Source organism: Rhinopithecus roxellana, chromosome 16 (genome assembly GCF_007565055.1).
Source record: "Rhinopithecus roxellana isolate Shanxi Qingling chromosome 16, ASM756505v1, whole genome shotgun sequence".
In the NCBI taxonomy this organism is placed as follows: Eukaryota; Metazoa; Chordata; class Mammalia; order Primates; family Cercopithecidae; genus Rhinopithecus; species Rhinopithecus roxellana.
In genome coordinates, this window is record NC_044564.1 from 113,768,721 (window position 1) to 113,784,919 (window position 16,199).

The 16,199-nt window shown below is 35.6% G+C and overlaps 1 protein-coding gene across 4 annotated transcripts in view; it reads right to left on the reverse strand.

Moving 5' to 3' along the window:
• Positions 1-1,604: 1,604 nt before the first annotated feature.
• PTBP3 (polypyrimidine tract binding protein 3) overlaps positions 1,605-16,199 on the reverse strand; it is a 119,630-nt gene continuing 105,035 nt past the window's right edge. For all 4 annotated transcript variants that reach the window (XM_010373344.2, XM_010373338.2, XM_010373347.2 and 1 more), the window contains 6 exons: positions 15,012-15,151; positions 14,383-14,416; positions 11,383-11,475; positions 10,421-10,637; positions 7,179-7,256; positions 1,605-7,029 (listed from right to left, as the gene is read on the reverse strand). In XM_010373344.2, the coding sequence (XP_010371646.1) occupies positions 6,897-7,029; positions 7,179-7,256; positions 10,421-10,637; positions 11,383-11,475; positions 14,383-14,416; positions 15,012-15,151 (695 nt within the window). In that variant the 3' untranslated portion in view covers positions 1,605-6,896. The remainder of the gene's footprint in view (positions 7,030-7,178; positions 7,257-10,420; positions 10,638-11,382; positions 11,476-14,382; positions 14,417-15,011; positions 15,152-16,199) is intronic.

The window sequence follows — 16,199 nt, forward strand, 5'->3', positions numbered from 1 at the left end:
AATATGAGTGAGCCCTAATCTTTGACTGATGTCCTTATAAGAAGAGATTAGGACACAGACACACTCAGAAGAGCTTGCAGAAGGCACAAGGAAAAGACAGCTATCGACAAACCAAGGAAAGGCACTGGAAGAAATCAACACTGCTGACACCTTGATCATGTCCTGTGAGTCTCTAGAACTGTGAGAAACTCATTTCTGCTGTCTAAGCTACCCAGTCTGTGGGACTTTTTTATGGCAGTCCTAGCAAACTCATACAAATAGTAACTACATTTTTTGTTCGTTTTTTCAAATTTAAAATGCGAAATGACATTTAAAAATTTTTCAGAAGTAGATAAGGCATTTTTACCCTTCATCAGAAACACTCTCACCACTTATTCAATGTCTTTAAGTTGCAGTGACGTATCATCACGTGGCTCTCAGGAGAAAACATAAGCACTCCAATACTGTGTACAGAACTTCAAGATTATAACCTTAGCAGCACTCGGTAGCATGAAACTGCAACACCTGGATGCAATAGAGGGCACTGAAGCAAGTCACAGAGACCTGGGCTTCCTTGCTGTTAATTGGAAATTGAACTAGGTGGTGTCTTGGGTCACTGCATGACTCTTAATGATGGTTATAACCCCTCTGCTAAGTAAATAAGCATTTCACAGTCAATCGAGTTTATAAAGGCCTCATTTAGTCATACAGTTATCTTTTCCTGATAAAAATGCCTCATGCGAAAATACATACATATTTATTTTTCTAGTAGTATTTATGGAGACCACAGATTTTACAGGTAAAAGCCAGCAAAGATTAGTAGTGATTACCTAATTTTCTATTCTATTCAAAATAAATTCCCACTTCCGAGCTAAAATATACAACGAATGCTAAGTCTAGACTTCTGCAATCCAACAATTCTTTAAAGATGTGAGAAGTAAAATGTTTGTCTAAGGAAAAGGAAGGTAGCATCAGCTGGTATCTGTGTCACCTTTTTAAAAGGGACACAAACTTGGTTTGAGATCACACCTTGTGTCTCAGAGTGTATGTATACTAATGTCATAGGGAAGCCAACTACTGAACAAAACTGGAAATAAGTGTTCCAGCTGTAGTTTGGCACTGCAAATATGGGGAGAAAGAGAGAAAGAAAAAGGAGAGTGAGTGTGCAAGCAAGAAAGCATGCTAACCTGCCCCGGCATTACAGGGCGGTGCCAGAGAAGGTGCGTCATAAAAAGATTAGGAGAGCACTTTGCTCCTCAAAATGAGAATTATTCCTAAATGAAGACAGAGACAGTTAGTAGATTCTGTGTTTTTCCCAAACACTGCTTGTGCTCGCTATTCTCTAACCATGACACGTTTAGATGGATGGCTATGGAAAAGAAAAGAAAATAGGACATCATTAGAATTACAGGTAAGACAAGGGGAAACCCAAAGTACAGACAAGAACACAGAAAAATTTTAAGAGAGTACAGATGTCATGACATTTATTAAAAGGCATGCTACAATGCTATATTTGTTAGGAAAAGAGATTAGAGATATCAAGTAATAGTCAGCAAATATACAAACTGAACGAAAATGGAATATACTGTAGTGTACAGAAGCTTGAATTAACCATGCACTACGCATTTAGAAAATATGTTTTTTAATATTTTATCTTCTCTTTGCATTTATAACATAATTCACTTCAACAATCACAGAATCCTTTTTTTCCAATGCCACAAACTCTGTTACAAATGAAAGCTGGTACTGCTGCTTATCCAAAATATACAAGACAATTGATGTTTTATATAAAAACCACTTTGTAAGTTCACTTGTTCCCAAAAACCTTTTTTTTCTTTTTTGGCCTTGTTTAAAAAAAAATGTTGTTACAAATATTTACAGCATTTTCTTCTGTTAGATGAACATTCTTACAAACTGAAAAGGGGAACTTTGATGAACAGACCATGTAAAACACCAGACAATGTCAGAGGCTCCTAGCTGTGCTATTTTTTTTTTTTTCCTTAGATACAGTACTGGAAATGCCCATCAAACTCATCATCCTAATCCATTCTGTTCACACTGTAACTCCCATTTTCTCTAAGTAGTCTATTCAACAGTAGGCAACAGAAAGTAAAGGCCGCTCTGCACTGGGTCTTCTTTCAGAAAAGGAGCTTGGGGAAAATGCAAAATGCTTCACAGAGAGGAGTTAAAACCACAACAGTCAGTCTTTGGTCAGAGCAATGAGGTGACATTTTGATGCAAAACTTTGCTTGGTCAGCAATCTTTATAATTGGTACTTTCTGGATATGGGATGAATTTTTAAAAGATCTAGGAAACAATGGTAAGGGGAAAAAAAGGCCAGAGTATGATTATTTTTTAATGGCATCAAAAAAATAGCTATTTAAGTATTTGTTATTACAACTACTACATAGATCCAAGAAGTGAAAATAACACAACAACAACAAATCAGTTGACAATGCTGATTTAAGCATGCCTTAGGCATCTTTCAATTATGACTATGATCACCAAGGTCACTGGACCAGACAAATATCCCTGTTCTCTGGAACATATGCCTCAGGTTACAAAAACTAAGGAAACTACCACAAAGATTTCAAGCAGCTCTATTCTTGGACCTGCATGATGCTCTATAATGAATATTATGTGATAAAGGCAAAAGTGTAACTGAGACTTCATTTCTACAGTTACGATTCTTTGCTTGGATAGATAGTTGGTGGGATGACATTCTTTTAAAACTATATAGTACATATTTCCTGAAAACCAGAATACTGATACTACTTTAGTCTCAAATAGGAAGAAAAGGTCAATTAAGACTACTGAAGAAGGCACATAAACTTTGGTCCTGTTTTTTTCTCCCACTATAAAACCCTTCAAACTAAGATTTTAATATTTTCTATATTTTAAACCACTCACAACTAGCTGTTAAAATTTGCTCTGAAAAAAGACTGCTAATAGTCTTGTAGATAACAACGCAACTCTTTTAAAAGACAGCTGAGTTATATTTTCAAATTTTGTGCAATCTAAGTTGTATTTCTTTTAGCACAATAGTAGAGTATTTTAAGTCTGGCAGTTTTATTCTTGTTAACAGATCAAGACAAAGGAAAGGTTAAGAAAAATGCTTTATGCATCATCACGCTGTCTCTTTTTGGTTTTAAAAATAGCAGTACACACATTAGGTTTTCTAAGAGATAGGTGGGGAAAAACACATGTACTTTTGAGTTTGTCATTTTTTGTCCAAAACTATCTCGTGGGAACAGAAGAGAAACTGCATGACAAAATGCTAAACGTATAAGCATTGCTGACTGATGGCATGGAGACACTGAAAAGAACAGAGAGCCAGGCGTGATGGTTCATGCCTGTAATCCCAGCACTATGGGGAGGTGGAGGCAGGAGAATCACTTGAGCCCAGGGGTTGGAGACCAGTCTGGGCAACAGAGTGGGACCCCAAAAAATAAAATAAAATAAAATAAAATAAAAAGAAATTAAACAGAGGCGTTCATAGGAACCACTTCTCATCAATTAAAGCAGAACCCATGATCATCATACTAGCTGGAACCAAAGAAGGCCTTGATCTTATAAGGAAACAGGCAGGCAGAAACGGTATCTCCAAAAACTGAGCTCGGCAACTTTTAACGGCAAATCAGAAACATTACTTCAAATAACTGATTACAATATTTAGTCTTAAAGAATTTATGACATTCTGTAAGAGCTACTGAGTAATTCTGATACTCTCCAGTAAGTATCAGTTAAGATACTGGGTCATTCTTCTATTTGTATGTTACACAAAGCACATTTTACTGCTATGCAAATTATTCAAATCTCAAAGTAAATCATTTTGGTGTAATTTGCTACTGTTAAATATGTACTGCTATTTTTTAAAGTCCTGAATATATATACTTTGTGTAGAAGTCAAGATACCTTGAAAAGTGATGACAATACTCCTTAAAAATAAAGTAAATAAACTTAAAAATAGGATCCTATGGTAGATCAACAGAGAAAAATTAACCATTGCTGGAAGATACTGAATAAATGCATGCCAAAACAGAAATACACAGATCTAGTTTTTCCACCATCCTGATTTTTAATCTTTTTTACAAAAACTATGCCAACACAAATACTGTAGACCTCTATAATTCAAACAGCAAATAGCTTAATATGGACAACATCCATGTGCTACAGCTAATTTTAGACACAAACTGATGGTTTCAAACATGCTATTTTAAAACAAGAACACCCCACATCTCCAAATCTTAATTTGGTTAATTTTGTCAATAAATTAAAATGTATGTAATGTGCATATGTATATACAACTATAGAAGAGTGTATTTATGTATATACACTTATCTACACACACACATTCACACACACACACAAACACACCCCTACACAAATCCCTGAAAAGGATTCAAATGTTCTCTCTCAGACTTAAAAGGCCATTCCCTACTTCAAAATTACATTCAACATCACTATGATCTCCCTTCCGTTATTAGCAACTTTGCTACACTTATGCTGAATGTTATGAGAATCATGAATTAATAAATTACACAGTAATTCCTAACTTAAAGTAAATGAAATAATCCAATTTAACATGGCACTGAAAATTATAATAGTGCCTGTGTGGAAGGGAAAAAAAAAAAAGCAAATTTTGGGAGATTTTGCAAAGAAATTTTTTTCCTCCTTCATATACCCCTTGTGTCTAGGTAAAAATTTATTTCGTAAGTAAAAAAACAAAACAAAAAAAACCCCCACAACTACACACATGATTATATCTATCTATTGAGCTAAACTGATCCATTTGAAAAGTCTTAACTTAGTATCCTTCCTTTCTATTCTACCAACTAAGTGTTGCTCAGTGGTGAGTGAATTCTGCTTTTTAAACCATCTGTATCATCTCTTGCAGTCTCTATTTTTCGGTAAAATTTCTTCTGTAAAAACCTCCATATGTTCAAATTAATCACTAGAATATAGCAAAGAGATTGAGATTTTCTTAATTTTTACTTTTTAGAGAAGGGGTTGCACTATGTTCCAGGGCTGGAGTGGAGTGGCTATTCACAAATGTGATCATAGCACACTGCAGCCTCCAGTTCCTGAGCTCAAGTGATCCTCTTGCCTGTAGCCTCCTGCCTACAGGTTCAGCCTGTAGCTAGGACTACAGGCGCACACCACCATACCCAGCAAGATGTTCTTTACTCTTTTAAAAGTTGAGATGAGACACTTTCATAATCTGAAAAGTGTAAAAGGGGTAGACAAAAAATGACCCTTTTGACTACTTCTGCTTTAAAAAGTTCTGATCAAGAATTGAAGGAATAATAGCAGTTTCTTATTAAAAAGAAACCATTTTACATTATACAATCACTGAAGGAACATTAAAATGTACTCTTACATTCAACAAAAAAGAGAGGGACAGAGCATGAGAAATAACCCACCTTCTCATACTCCAAATATGTGGGCACTCAGTAATGAAGTCACATTAACAAAGAAAAGCAAGTTCTCGCTTGAGGACTGAGAAAGACCAAGTAATCCTGAGACAAATTCTGATGGGTGATAAAGATGAAACTGAGATTGCACTCTACAGCCCCAAATTGATATGCAATAACCCCTATCAGTCACAATGTAAAGAGGCCTACAGGTGTGCACTGAATTATTCCCAAAACCATTCACCCCCCACACCGTCTCTGCACCAAGCACCAAAAATTTGATAAAAACTATTACTTATTGAAAACCACTTAAAATTGCAATGAAAAAAATGTTAAATCCTTACCAAAACAGAGAAAGGAAAAATAAAATGCTTACCAAGCCCACAATATAGTTTTCCAGATATTTAAACTCTAACCTATTGTATCTTAAGCACATAATAAGGCACATAATAAGAAATTAAGTAAATACACAGTAATTCTGAGTATTAGAGATTATAGTGGTACAAAAAACCCTTGAGATTAATTTTTTTCTAAAAGAAGACCTTACCAAAAATAACTTTTAAAAAATCTGTCAAACCATATGATAGACCTGAATATTTTCCTTAAGACTGTAAACTTTTTTTCTGAAAACAATTATAAAAAAGTAGTTTATAAGTAGGATTATTTTTCTTTAAAATTTTCCAAGATCATATTACTTGACAAAGAAGTGTCATTTTGAAATTTAAAACATGATTTTTTCCTAATAAAATTATTAGTTATTCTGACATCTTCTTAACAGATCCTAGTTGGAGTCCACTTAATTTCCCTGGGGACAGCTGAGACACTGCATTTTTCCAAATAGTCTTAAAAAGTTAAAGATAGACATAATTTAAAGGAGTGTCTTACAGTGAAAAAAAGAAATCATTCAAAGAAAACATGCAGGTTTATAAATCTGCTTCCAACACAACTCAATGTGTTTATGCATAATAACCATCAATATATGGCAAAGATCTGATGTACTTTATAAGTGAATATAATTTCCTACAAGAGTCAGACTTCTGATTCAAAGTTATTAAAACTTGGTCATAAGTGATTTAAGTTACTTATATCAAGTAATTTTAGAAGTCTGTATTTAAATTTTTTTTAAGTACAAATGAGTTTAGAAATGTTGTATAAGGCTGACCTGGACCCAAACTAAAACAAAGTTAATCCTCTTCAAATCTAATTTAATACAGGGAATAAAATTATTGAAAAAAAAAAAACAACCCATTTTTTCCTGATTTTCTTTTTCCTGAAGGTTATTTTCGTAGAAACCATGGTAAAAAGGGAAACGAAACCTTTGACTGGCAAGGGGGGATATAGAAAAAAAGAACATCCCTTGATTTTTAAAATATACTTGAATATCAAACTCAGAAAGAGTTATTTTTGTCAAAGAGGCAAAATTGGTCTTGAGCTGCTTCAGTCTATGTCTGAAGGTTTTACTGAAATTATGGTCCAGTTTTAGGAGAAAAATTCACAGAAAAGTCAGATTGTAGATTTTGAGAAGGAAACTCTGAGGTGGTGATTTTCTCCAAGGTCATGGTTATGAAGCTCAATGAGGGCCTGAATTGCTTCTTCCACAGATCCCAACTGAATGAGCGCCATTTTGCGATCTTTCCTGAAAATGGTATAAGAAATACAGAAAGTATTTAGAATGAATTTTGCTTCCAAACTCCTTCCCCCATCAGAAGACTTCACTGAACTACCTTTAAAATTTGCATACCATATTAAATAATTTTAATGTATTTCTTGAAAGGAAAGACTTACTGAAAGAATTTAAAAGCCTTCACTGAACATCCAGCTTCTATGAAAAGGTTCTTCAGATCATCCACTGTAACAGAAGGGCTGTGAAAACATCAGAGGGAGTCAACTACCTGGGCCCCATTCTCAAGTGAAGCAGATTAACTCTTGCAATCATCAAATCTCTCAAGTACATTTCAAACAGAATTACTAAACCATATGACAAAGATTTGATTTGGAATTCCCTGAAAGATGTTCAAAAACTGACATGTATCCTTAAGTAATGGAATTTTGTCTCAATCCTTGCAGAAGAGATGTGCAGGTATATAAAGGGCAAGAAAAATCTTTCTATATTCTTTTTTCTTTTAAATGTAGCTGAGCCTGGAATCTATATTTATTCTTATTAGTCATACCACTGGCTTCAGTAATCAACTGTAGTACTTCCGAAGTTTCCCAGCTCTGACTTGTCTGCTATAGCCTGGAGTTCCACATTTTCAACTGTTTGCAGGGTAATTCTGAATGTATGTGCTGCCAGGTTCTAAGGAGGCCCCCAATTATTCTTGCCTGCTTATATTCATGCCCTTGTTTATTCCCCTCCCATAGAAAACAGAGGTATCCTCTGTAAACACTTAGGATACTGTAGAAATGACAATGTGTGACTTCTGAAGCCAAGAGACATTGTGGTTTCCACTATGTCCTCTCCTGAATCATCAGCTTTGGAAGGACACCATCAAGACATTATGGAAAAGTCCTCATGACAAGGAACTGGGGCCTTTGGTCAACAAACAGGGACATGACTAAGCCATTCTGGAAATGGATCCTCTACCTCCAGATGACCACATCCTTGCCTCGTATCTTGATTGCAACCTTATGATAGACTCAGCCAAAGCCACCTAGCTAAGCCACTTCTAGATTCCTGACTCGCAGTAACAGTATGAGATAATACACATTTACTACTGCGTTAAGTTGTTAAGTTTGGGGCGATGTGTTACACAGCCATACATAACTAATATAGTGGTCTATCACATGACAGTCAACTGACTAAAAGTAGATTCATCTCACAACTGCCAACGAGGACAGTATAGCAGAACAATCATTAGCTCTGTAGGAAGACAGACCTGAGTTCACGTTCTATTCCTCACTCACTTGTATATCACTTTGAGTAAATTATTTAACCTAAATCTCAGTTTCATTAATACAATGAAAATACTGGCCTTACTTCAAAGGTTATTATGGATAATAATGCTAACAACAACATGGAATAGTGGATACCAGGAGCTGGGAGTTAGGAGGAAAAAGGTGGTTACTGCTTAATGGGTACAGAGTTTCAGTTTGGGATGATGAAAAGGTTCTACAGAGGGACAGAGGTGACAGTTGCAAAATAATGTGCAAAGTACTTAATGTGAATGTATACTGGACTGTACACTTAAAAATAGTTAAAATTGTAATTTTTACATTACGTGTATTTTATCACAATGTTTTTTTAAAAAGGTTGTTATGGAGATTAAATGAGGCAACATGTGTAAAGCACCAGTACAGTACCCAGAACTTGAAAGAATATTAATATCCTTTCCTCTTCTTCCTACATGTCCTCTGTAGGTTGCAACTAGAGTCCAGCTCCTGCGTGATGTGATATATTTAAAAAGCTAACAACGAAGCTGGGCACAGTGGTTCATGTCTCTAATCCCAACACTGTGGGAGGCAGATTGCTTGAGCTCAGGAGTTAAGAGATCTGCCTGGGCAGATGGTGAAACTGTCTCTACAAAAAAATACAAAAAATTAGCTGGGCATGCCTACACCTGCAGTTCCAGCTACTTGGAAAGCTGAGGTGGGAAGATCACTTGAGACTGGGAGGCAGAGGATGCAGTGAGCTGAGATCATACCACTGCACTACAGCCTGGGCAACAGAGGGAGACCCTGTCTCAAAAAAAATCTATTAATTAAAAAAAATTAAAAGCTAATGATGACAGGTGCCTGCCTCAGTATCTAATTGTTGTCCATGTACCCTACACTCCATAGTAACAAGCTGCTAAATTTCTTGGTCCATGTAATAATCTACTTTTTTTTTTCCCCCTTAACTCTACCAGTTTCCTGGCTGGTATGAGGTTTGATCCATTGCCCAACTTGGATTCAAGGTTTCTCCATGTAGCCTAACTGGAGACCAGTAGGGAGGCTGGATATTCACATTCTGCTGAATAATTATTCTCTATTCCTGTTCACTTCCCATTCTCATTCTCAATAATGTTCCAGACTTCACCCCTCTCTACACCTTCAAGTTTTTCAATTTTTACACACATACACACACATCCCCCACAGCTTTTATCTCTTTTCCAAAGTTATTCCCCTTTATGTATTAGTTCAAATTATACAAAACTGCCATTTTTTTGTTGTTGTTTTAACAATTTCCAAAGTCCATGAACAAAACTGCCATTTTCGTAGATTAAGGACTTCAACAATTAGGACAGAGATTGCCAAATATTTTCTTTAAAGGGCCAGACAGTAAATATCTTAGGCTGTATGGGCCATATTGTCTCTGCTGTAACTAATCAGTTTTGCTGCTGTAGCTCAAAAGCAGCCATAAATAACATGTAAGTGAATGAGTACAGCTATATTACATGAAACTTTATAAAAGGTGAAATTTGAATTTTATATAATTTTCTCGTATCACAAAATATTTTGCTTCCATTTTAAAATGTAAAAATCATTCTTAGCTCACAGGCCATACAAAAACAGCCATAGGCTACAGGTTGTCAATCCCTGAGTTTGAAGATAACTAAACCACACATACAACACTGGTTAATAAAGAGACCTGTACAGTGGCTACAGGAAAATAACTTTTAGCTTTTAAGTAATTAACATATCTATGGCTTTACAGCTTGTAGATAAAAAGTACAAAATCCATTTTTACCAAATTCTTAGATAAACAATTTATTTGATTTTGTTATATTGGTTAACATAAGAGTCATTACTTCTTCAAAGGGATGGACAAATATGTGCCAATGGAATACTTCTGCCTAAAATTATTTTTATGACCTTTTTATAACTGAAAAATAACTAGTTGTGAAATCTCCATTTGGAAATTAAATTTTAAAACAGGTCTCTTTCTATTTTACAGTGTAGGATTGGAGATAACCTTCTGAAGGCATGATGGTAAATAAAGACCAGGACAATTGCTAGGTTAGAACAATTTCAGAGGTTTTAACCTCTCCCAAATCACATACTGTAGATTATTAATCATCTAAGTGATTAATAACTTATTAGGTACATACGGAATGTTGGAAAGATGCAGAGTGGCTGATGGTGGAAAGATATTCTGGAAGTTTTTAGAGCCCGGCTTTTTAAAGCGATGCAAAGGACTATTGCTGAAATCCTTAGTCAGACCTTGGTCTTCTTGTCCCTCTCGAGGAAGCTGTACTGCTTGATGTTTGGACAGTGTAGCACGAAGCACTTTCCCATAAAGTCTCTGACCACTTAGATGGTTCATTGCTAGCGCATGGGAAGAAAATTTTTAAAATTCGGGTATTAGGATAGATTTCTCAGTAATATCTGTCAACATTACCATAAATTATTTTTATGTAGTTATTTAAAACTGTATTGCCAGTTTGAGGGTGCAAAGGGTTTCAAAACCCAAAAACCCTTAAGGAAATATGTTAAATGACTTTTACTATAAGAAAAGCAATTTAAAACAAACAAAAAATATTTTCTGAGCAGAGTGCTATGAAGTTTCAGAGTGCCTGGAACACAGTATTCATGAAATGGTTACTGAATACATTAGTTTTGTTTCAAGCAAGGCATTTTTATAAGAAATTTTGAGTAAAACTTTACAGCTTTTTTAACAGTGAAGCCATTGAACCCTTTCTTGCATCATCATTACAAAGTTTGCCCAAACTTTTAAGCCACTCAATGGTTACAGAAAACTTATTTTGGAAGGAAAAGAAATAAATAAAATAAATAAAACAAATCATGCTTATTAAACTTAATGGAAAAACGCTAGGGTCAAAGCTCTAGACATTAACAATATGTTCAAGTAGACAAATGAACTTCAGACTTAAAAGAGTAATGAATATTTTTTAATCTTAACATATAGACAGATGCTTTATGAAGGCATTATCACAAGGAGGTGTTCTTTTATAAAATCATATTCCTACTAGCTGTGTTTGTTTATTTTGAAGGAAAATTCACACACAAAAGGGGCAAGTTCGCATTATTATTAATTATTAATCATTGGTACCTAGCTGAGCTTGATTTGCATCTGCCATCTGAACCAAGGCATTTTCTTTCTTATTAAACATAATCTTCACTCGATGTACATCACCATAGACTCCTAATTAAAACAAAACAAAATACTGTGTTTAATGTCTGATTGTGTTGTGTTTCATTAATTTTACTAATATACTTAAAGAAGGCATTTCTTATACTATATACTCTCCCTTGGCAATTCCATACATACACTTGCAAATTTTTATCTCTTCCAAGTTCCAGATCTATTATGTACTTACTCTTTTTCACTTGGACGACCCATAAACACTGTAAACTTATTACATCCCAAAATGATTCATCCCCCCTTTCCTCTCCCCACTCCCAGTATTCACTAAGGCTATAGATAAATACCATCATTCACAGAGTTGCTCCAGTCAGACACCTGGGAGTCATCTTTTGACTTCTTCCTTTCCTCAAACCCTCACACCCACCCAATCAATCACCAGCACCCATTGATTCTGTGGTGTAAATCTCTCTCTCATTTTTCCACCTCTCCCAATCCTCACTACCATCAAGCTATCAACACCATTTCATACCGGGACTACCACAACCTAATTGATTCTAACTAATCTTATTACCCTCAATTTTTCTACCCTAGTGTTCCCCAAAGTGGGTCCCATATCCTAAAAGACGGGTAAAATGATTCACTGGGGTATGGAAAGATAATAATCCAACTCTATATTACTCTGTTTATATAAACCAATATAAAAAAACACAGTTTTTGAATTTTTAATATATAGATAAAATTAAAGCCAACAGGTTTTAGTTGTCAATTCCAGTCTCACTTGATTTATTCATTCAGTGTATTACAATATATTTCAGTTTATGTGCTACAGAGTATCATCAATATTATAAAAATAAGATCTTTCAGCAGGGCACAGTGGCTCACACCTGTAATCCCAGCACTTTGGGAGGCCGAGATGGGTGAATCACTTGAGGTCAGGAGTTCGAGACCAGCCCGGCCAACATGGTGAAACCTCGTCTCTACCAAAAAATACAAAACTTATCCAGGCATGGTGGCGCACACCTGCAGTCCCAGATACTCGGGAGGCTGAGGTGGGAAAAGTACTTGAACCTGGGAGGTGGAGGTTGCAGTGAGCCAAGATTGTGCCACTGTACTCCAGCCTGGGTGACGGAAAGACTCTGTCTCAAAAAAAAAAAAAATCTTTCAATAGTTGCTAGCTGCATCATTATCATACTAACGGCACTTTAAAAATTTAAAACAGAGACATGTATTCCGAATTTGCTACCCTTCTCGGAAATAACTAGATGGTGACATAACTATTCTTTAAAAACTGAACATACACAATTTGTTTTACAAAATGTGGGTGTTTATTTTTTGTAGAGATGGAGATCCACTATCTGGCCCAGGTTGGTCTCAAACAATCCAATCCTCCCGCCTTGGCCTCCCATAGTGTTGGGATTACAGGCATGAGCTACTGCACCCAGCTGTTTATTAAATGAGTGAGAAATTAACTACTTTTAGTATGAAACATGCTTTGGCTAGAAAAGAGTCATATTAAAATGTATTATTAATACATGATTTTATTACTGAAAATTACACACATCAATCATTAATAAAAAGTTTTATAGTGACTGCAAATGAGCATGAGGAATTTCTTTGGGGCAATGAAAATTTTCTAAAATTGGACTGTGGGATGGCCACACAACTGTGAATTTACTAAAAATCTTTGAGTTGTAAATCCAAAGCATGTAAACTGTATGGTTGTAAATTACATCTCAAAAAATTCCATTTAAAAAAACCTATCAGCCAGGTGCTGTGGCTTGCACTTATAATCCTAGCTACTCGGAAGGCTGAGGGAGGAGGACTGCTTGAGCCCAAGAGTTTGCGACTACAGTGAGCTATGATCACGCCTTTGCACTCCAGCCTGGGCAACAGAGTGAGACCCTGTCTCTAAAACTATCACATTCAAAAAATTTGGAAACAATTTTCTATCTTATTTTAAAAATCTTACAAATGAAGCATACCAGTGAATTTTAACTCTATTTGTTAGACATATTCAAATACAACAGTTTTCAAGATCCACTGATTTAAGAGGAAAAAATCTAACTTTTCTAGGTAAAACACGACAAACATTGGTGGATTACATGAAAAAATTAATGAAATAATTATTGAAGTACGGCAATAATGAAACCCCTGCATTTAGATTATGTATCTTTAAGATTTATCTTCTTCAGCTATGACAACCATTAAAATAAGTAGTAAAATAATCTACCCTTGGAATACTGAATCAAAATGAAAACAAGGATTTTTAATAATATCAAAGCATATTAAATCATACTGTTCATTATTAAATGTTAATCTTTTTATGGAAAAATAAACTCATTAATAAAAATCTTTAAAATAGTAAATATTGCTTATTTCATTGTTCTCGTATTTCCATGCTGTTAGAAAGTTTGGAGACTATTTTAAAAACCTGAATCGCATTATGCCACTCTCTTCCCTTAAAACTGTTCAATGGCTTCCGATTGTTCTTAGGTAAAAGCCAAACTCCTTAACAAAGCTTTCAAGAGCTCTTCACGATTTTGACCCTATGCAGCTGTCCACCTTCACCAGGTCTCTGTTATGCTCGCCTATGCTCACAACTGGGCTTCCTTCACTTCCATGTATCAGGACCCATCTCTCCCCTCTCCCCTCCTCTGTGAAGACACTGCCCCCACTTTCTGCCTGGCTGATTCTCACTCACGTTTAACAAGTCAGTTTAACTATCATTTCTATTGAGTCTCTCTGCTAGGTTAGGTCTCCCTGCATTACACTCCCTTTACAAAACCTCTATTTCCCATATTATAAATCATCATTGTAATTACTTACTAAGTCTTATTCACTGTTTTATCCTCAGTGTCAACACAATACTTGGCACATAGAAGTAATCAATAAATATTACTAAATAAGTGAAATGTGCTCAATTCACACCTGTAGACAATATTAAAATAGCAAAAATGAACTTACCAAATAGGATAAAAAGCCCATGTGGTGTGATAAGCTGTAAAGGGTAACACAAAATAAGTGTCTGACAATAATTTAAGGAAAAATTGAAAATAAGTTTATTTATACTGTAATGACAGTTGTTTTTATTTTAAAGCATGGTTTTATATGCTTCTTCTGTATATACTAGTGATGAATTTTAATGTAAGTTCTTAAAACAAACTTAAGCATTTTAATTTGAATACAACCCTGGATCAGAAGTTACCATGGCTGGGCATGGTGGCTCACACCTGTAATCCCAGCACTTTGGGAGGCTGTGGGTGGATCGCTTGAGCCCAGGAACTCGAGACCAGCCTGGGCAACACAGCAAGATCCTGTTTCTACAAAAGAATAATAATAATTTAAAAATTAGCCAGGTGTGGTAGTGGGCGCCTGTAGTCCTGGCTACTTGAGAGCCCGAGGTGGGAGGATCACTTGAGCCCAGGAAGCAGAGGTCGCAGTGAGTGACTGCAGCACCACACTCCAGCCTGAGTGAAAGAGTGAAACCCTTTCTCAAAAAAAAAAAAAAAAAAAAATAAGAAAGAAAAGAAAGAAAAAAGTGCTACCATACCTTCTCCTGAAAGACTATTTACATATAGTACTTTTCAACTCACATCAGGATTGAGATTCGTGACGAGTAGAACAGAATTTCCTGGTATACCACTAGCCCCAGGAATGGCCATCCTTCCAGTGACAGCAGAGGAGGTGATTGTGAGAGGACCAAGAGCTCCAGGAACAGCTGGAACTGATAGACCTTTTAAAAATACCAGAAGCATTTCATAGAAAGGAAAAATACAGAAAGAAAATGTGTCACAGCTACCATAAAGATACTGAAGGCCAGTTTTCTGCCCTGCAGAGTCTGTCTGCAAGCTGAGCTCCTCATCTGTAGACATTATTATACTTAGTGCTCTATTATTCACACAGTACTCTGCAGAGTAACTGAACTCACTGGGCCTAACGCCATTAGGCTTTTCAGAGGGTCTGTCAACTACAAACACTCCCTCTGTTTCTTACAGTAGATACATCCTAATTCATACTGACTTCTACCATAAAATCAGATATGTATTTGTTTAAAGTCCTTCAGCAAAAGTCAAAAACATGCATGCTAGGTAGTGCTATATGACATTTTATATGGGAAAAACATTTTGTGACTGTATAAAATGCTATATAAATATTATTTTGACCAAAATAGAAATTTACAGAATTCAATATTCTTTTGTAGCAGAAATGTTCTGAGCTCTCTACTTCTCTAGGTATTATGGAAATACTGAAAGCTCAGTAACACCAGAATACTGACACTATACTTAAAACAGCACACTTTCCCACTATATTGTGTTCTCAGCTTAAAAACTGTCTAAGGCAAAACCTCTAGTTTATGCAAAATGAACCAATTCCTTAATTTAATGATTCTTTAAAATAAAGAGTCTGGCCACTTGACCACGTATCATGTAATTAAATTATAATATATTTTACATTCAGCCTATTCTGCTTGACAATCTAAGAAGGTCATAACTACCATCATCCATACCGCTGAATTTTAAGACTGTGCAGACCACATTGCCAGGCTGAACACTATTGCACAAAATCAATAGCCCTCACATGACATATTCCCATGCCCCAGCAGTCCAATCCTGACACTTTTGCATAACTTTTGCTATTTGTATGTCTGTTATACATGAGCTAAGAGCACAGTTCAGCTACACTGTAGGATGTGTGTGTGTGTTTATCTTCTATCAGCTTAAAAGTCTTATCAAGTCAGAAGCCCTCTTTTATTCACTTTTCGTCTTTCTTAATATTACTTA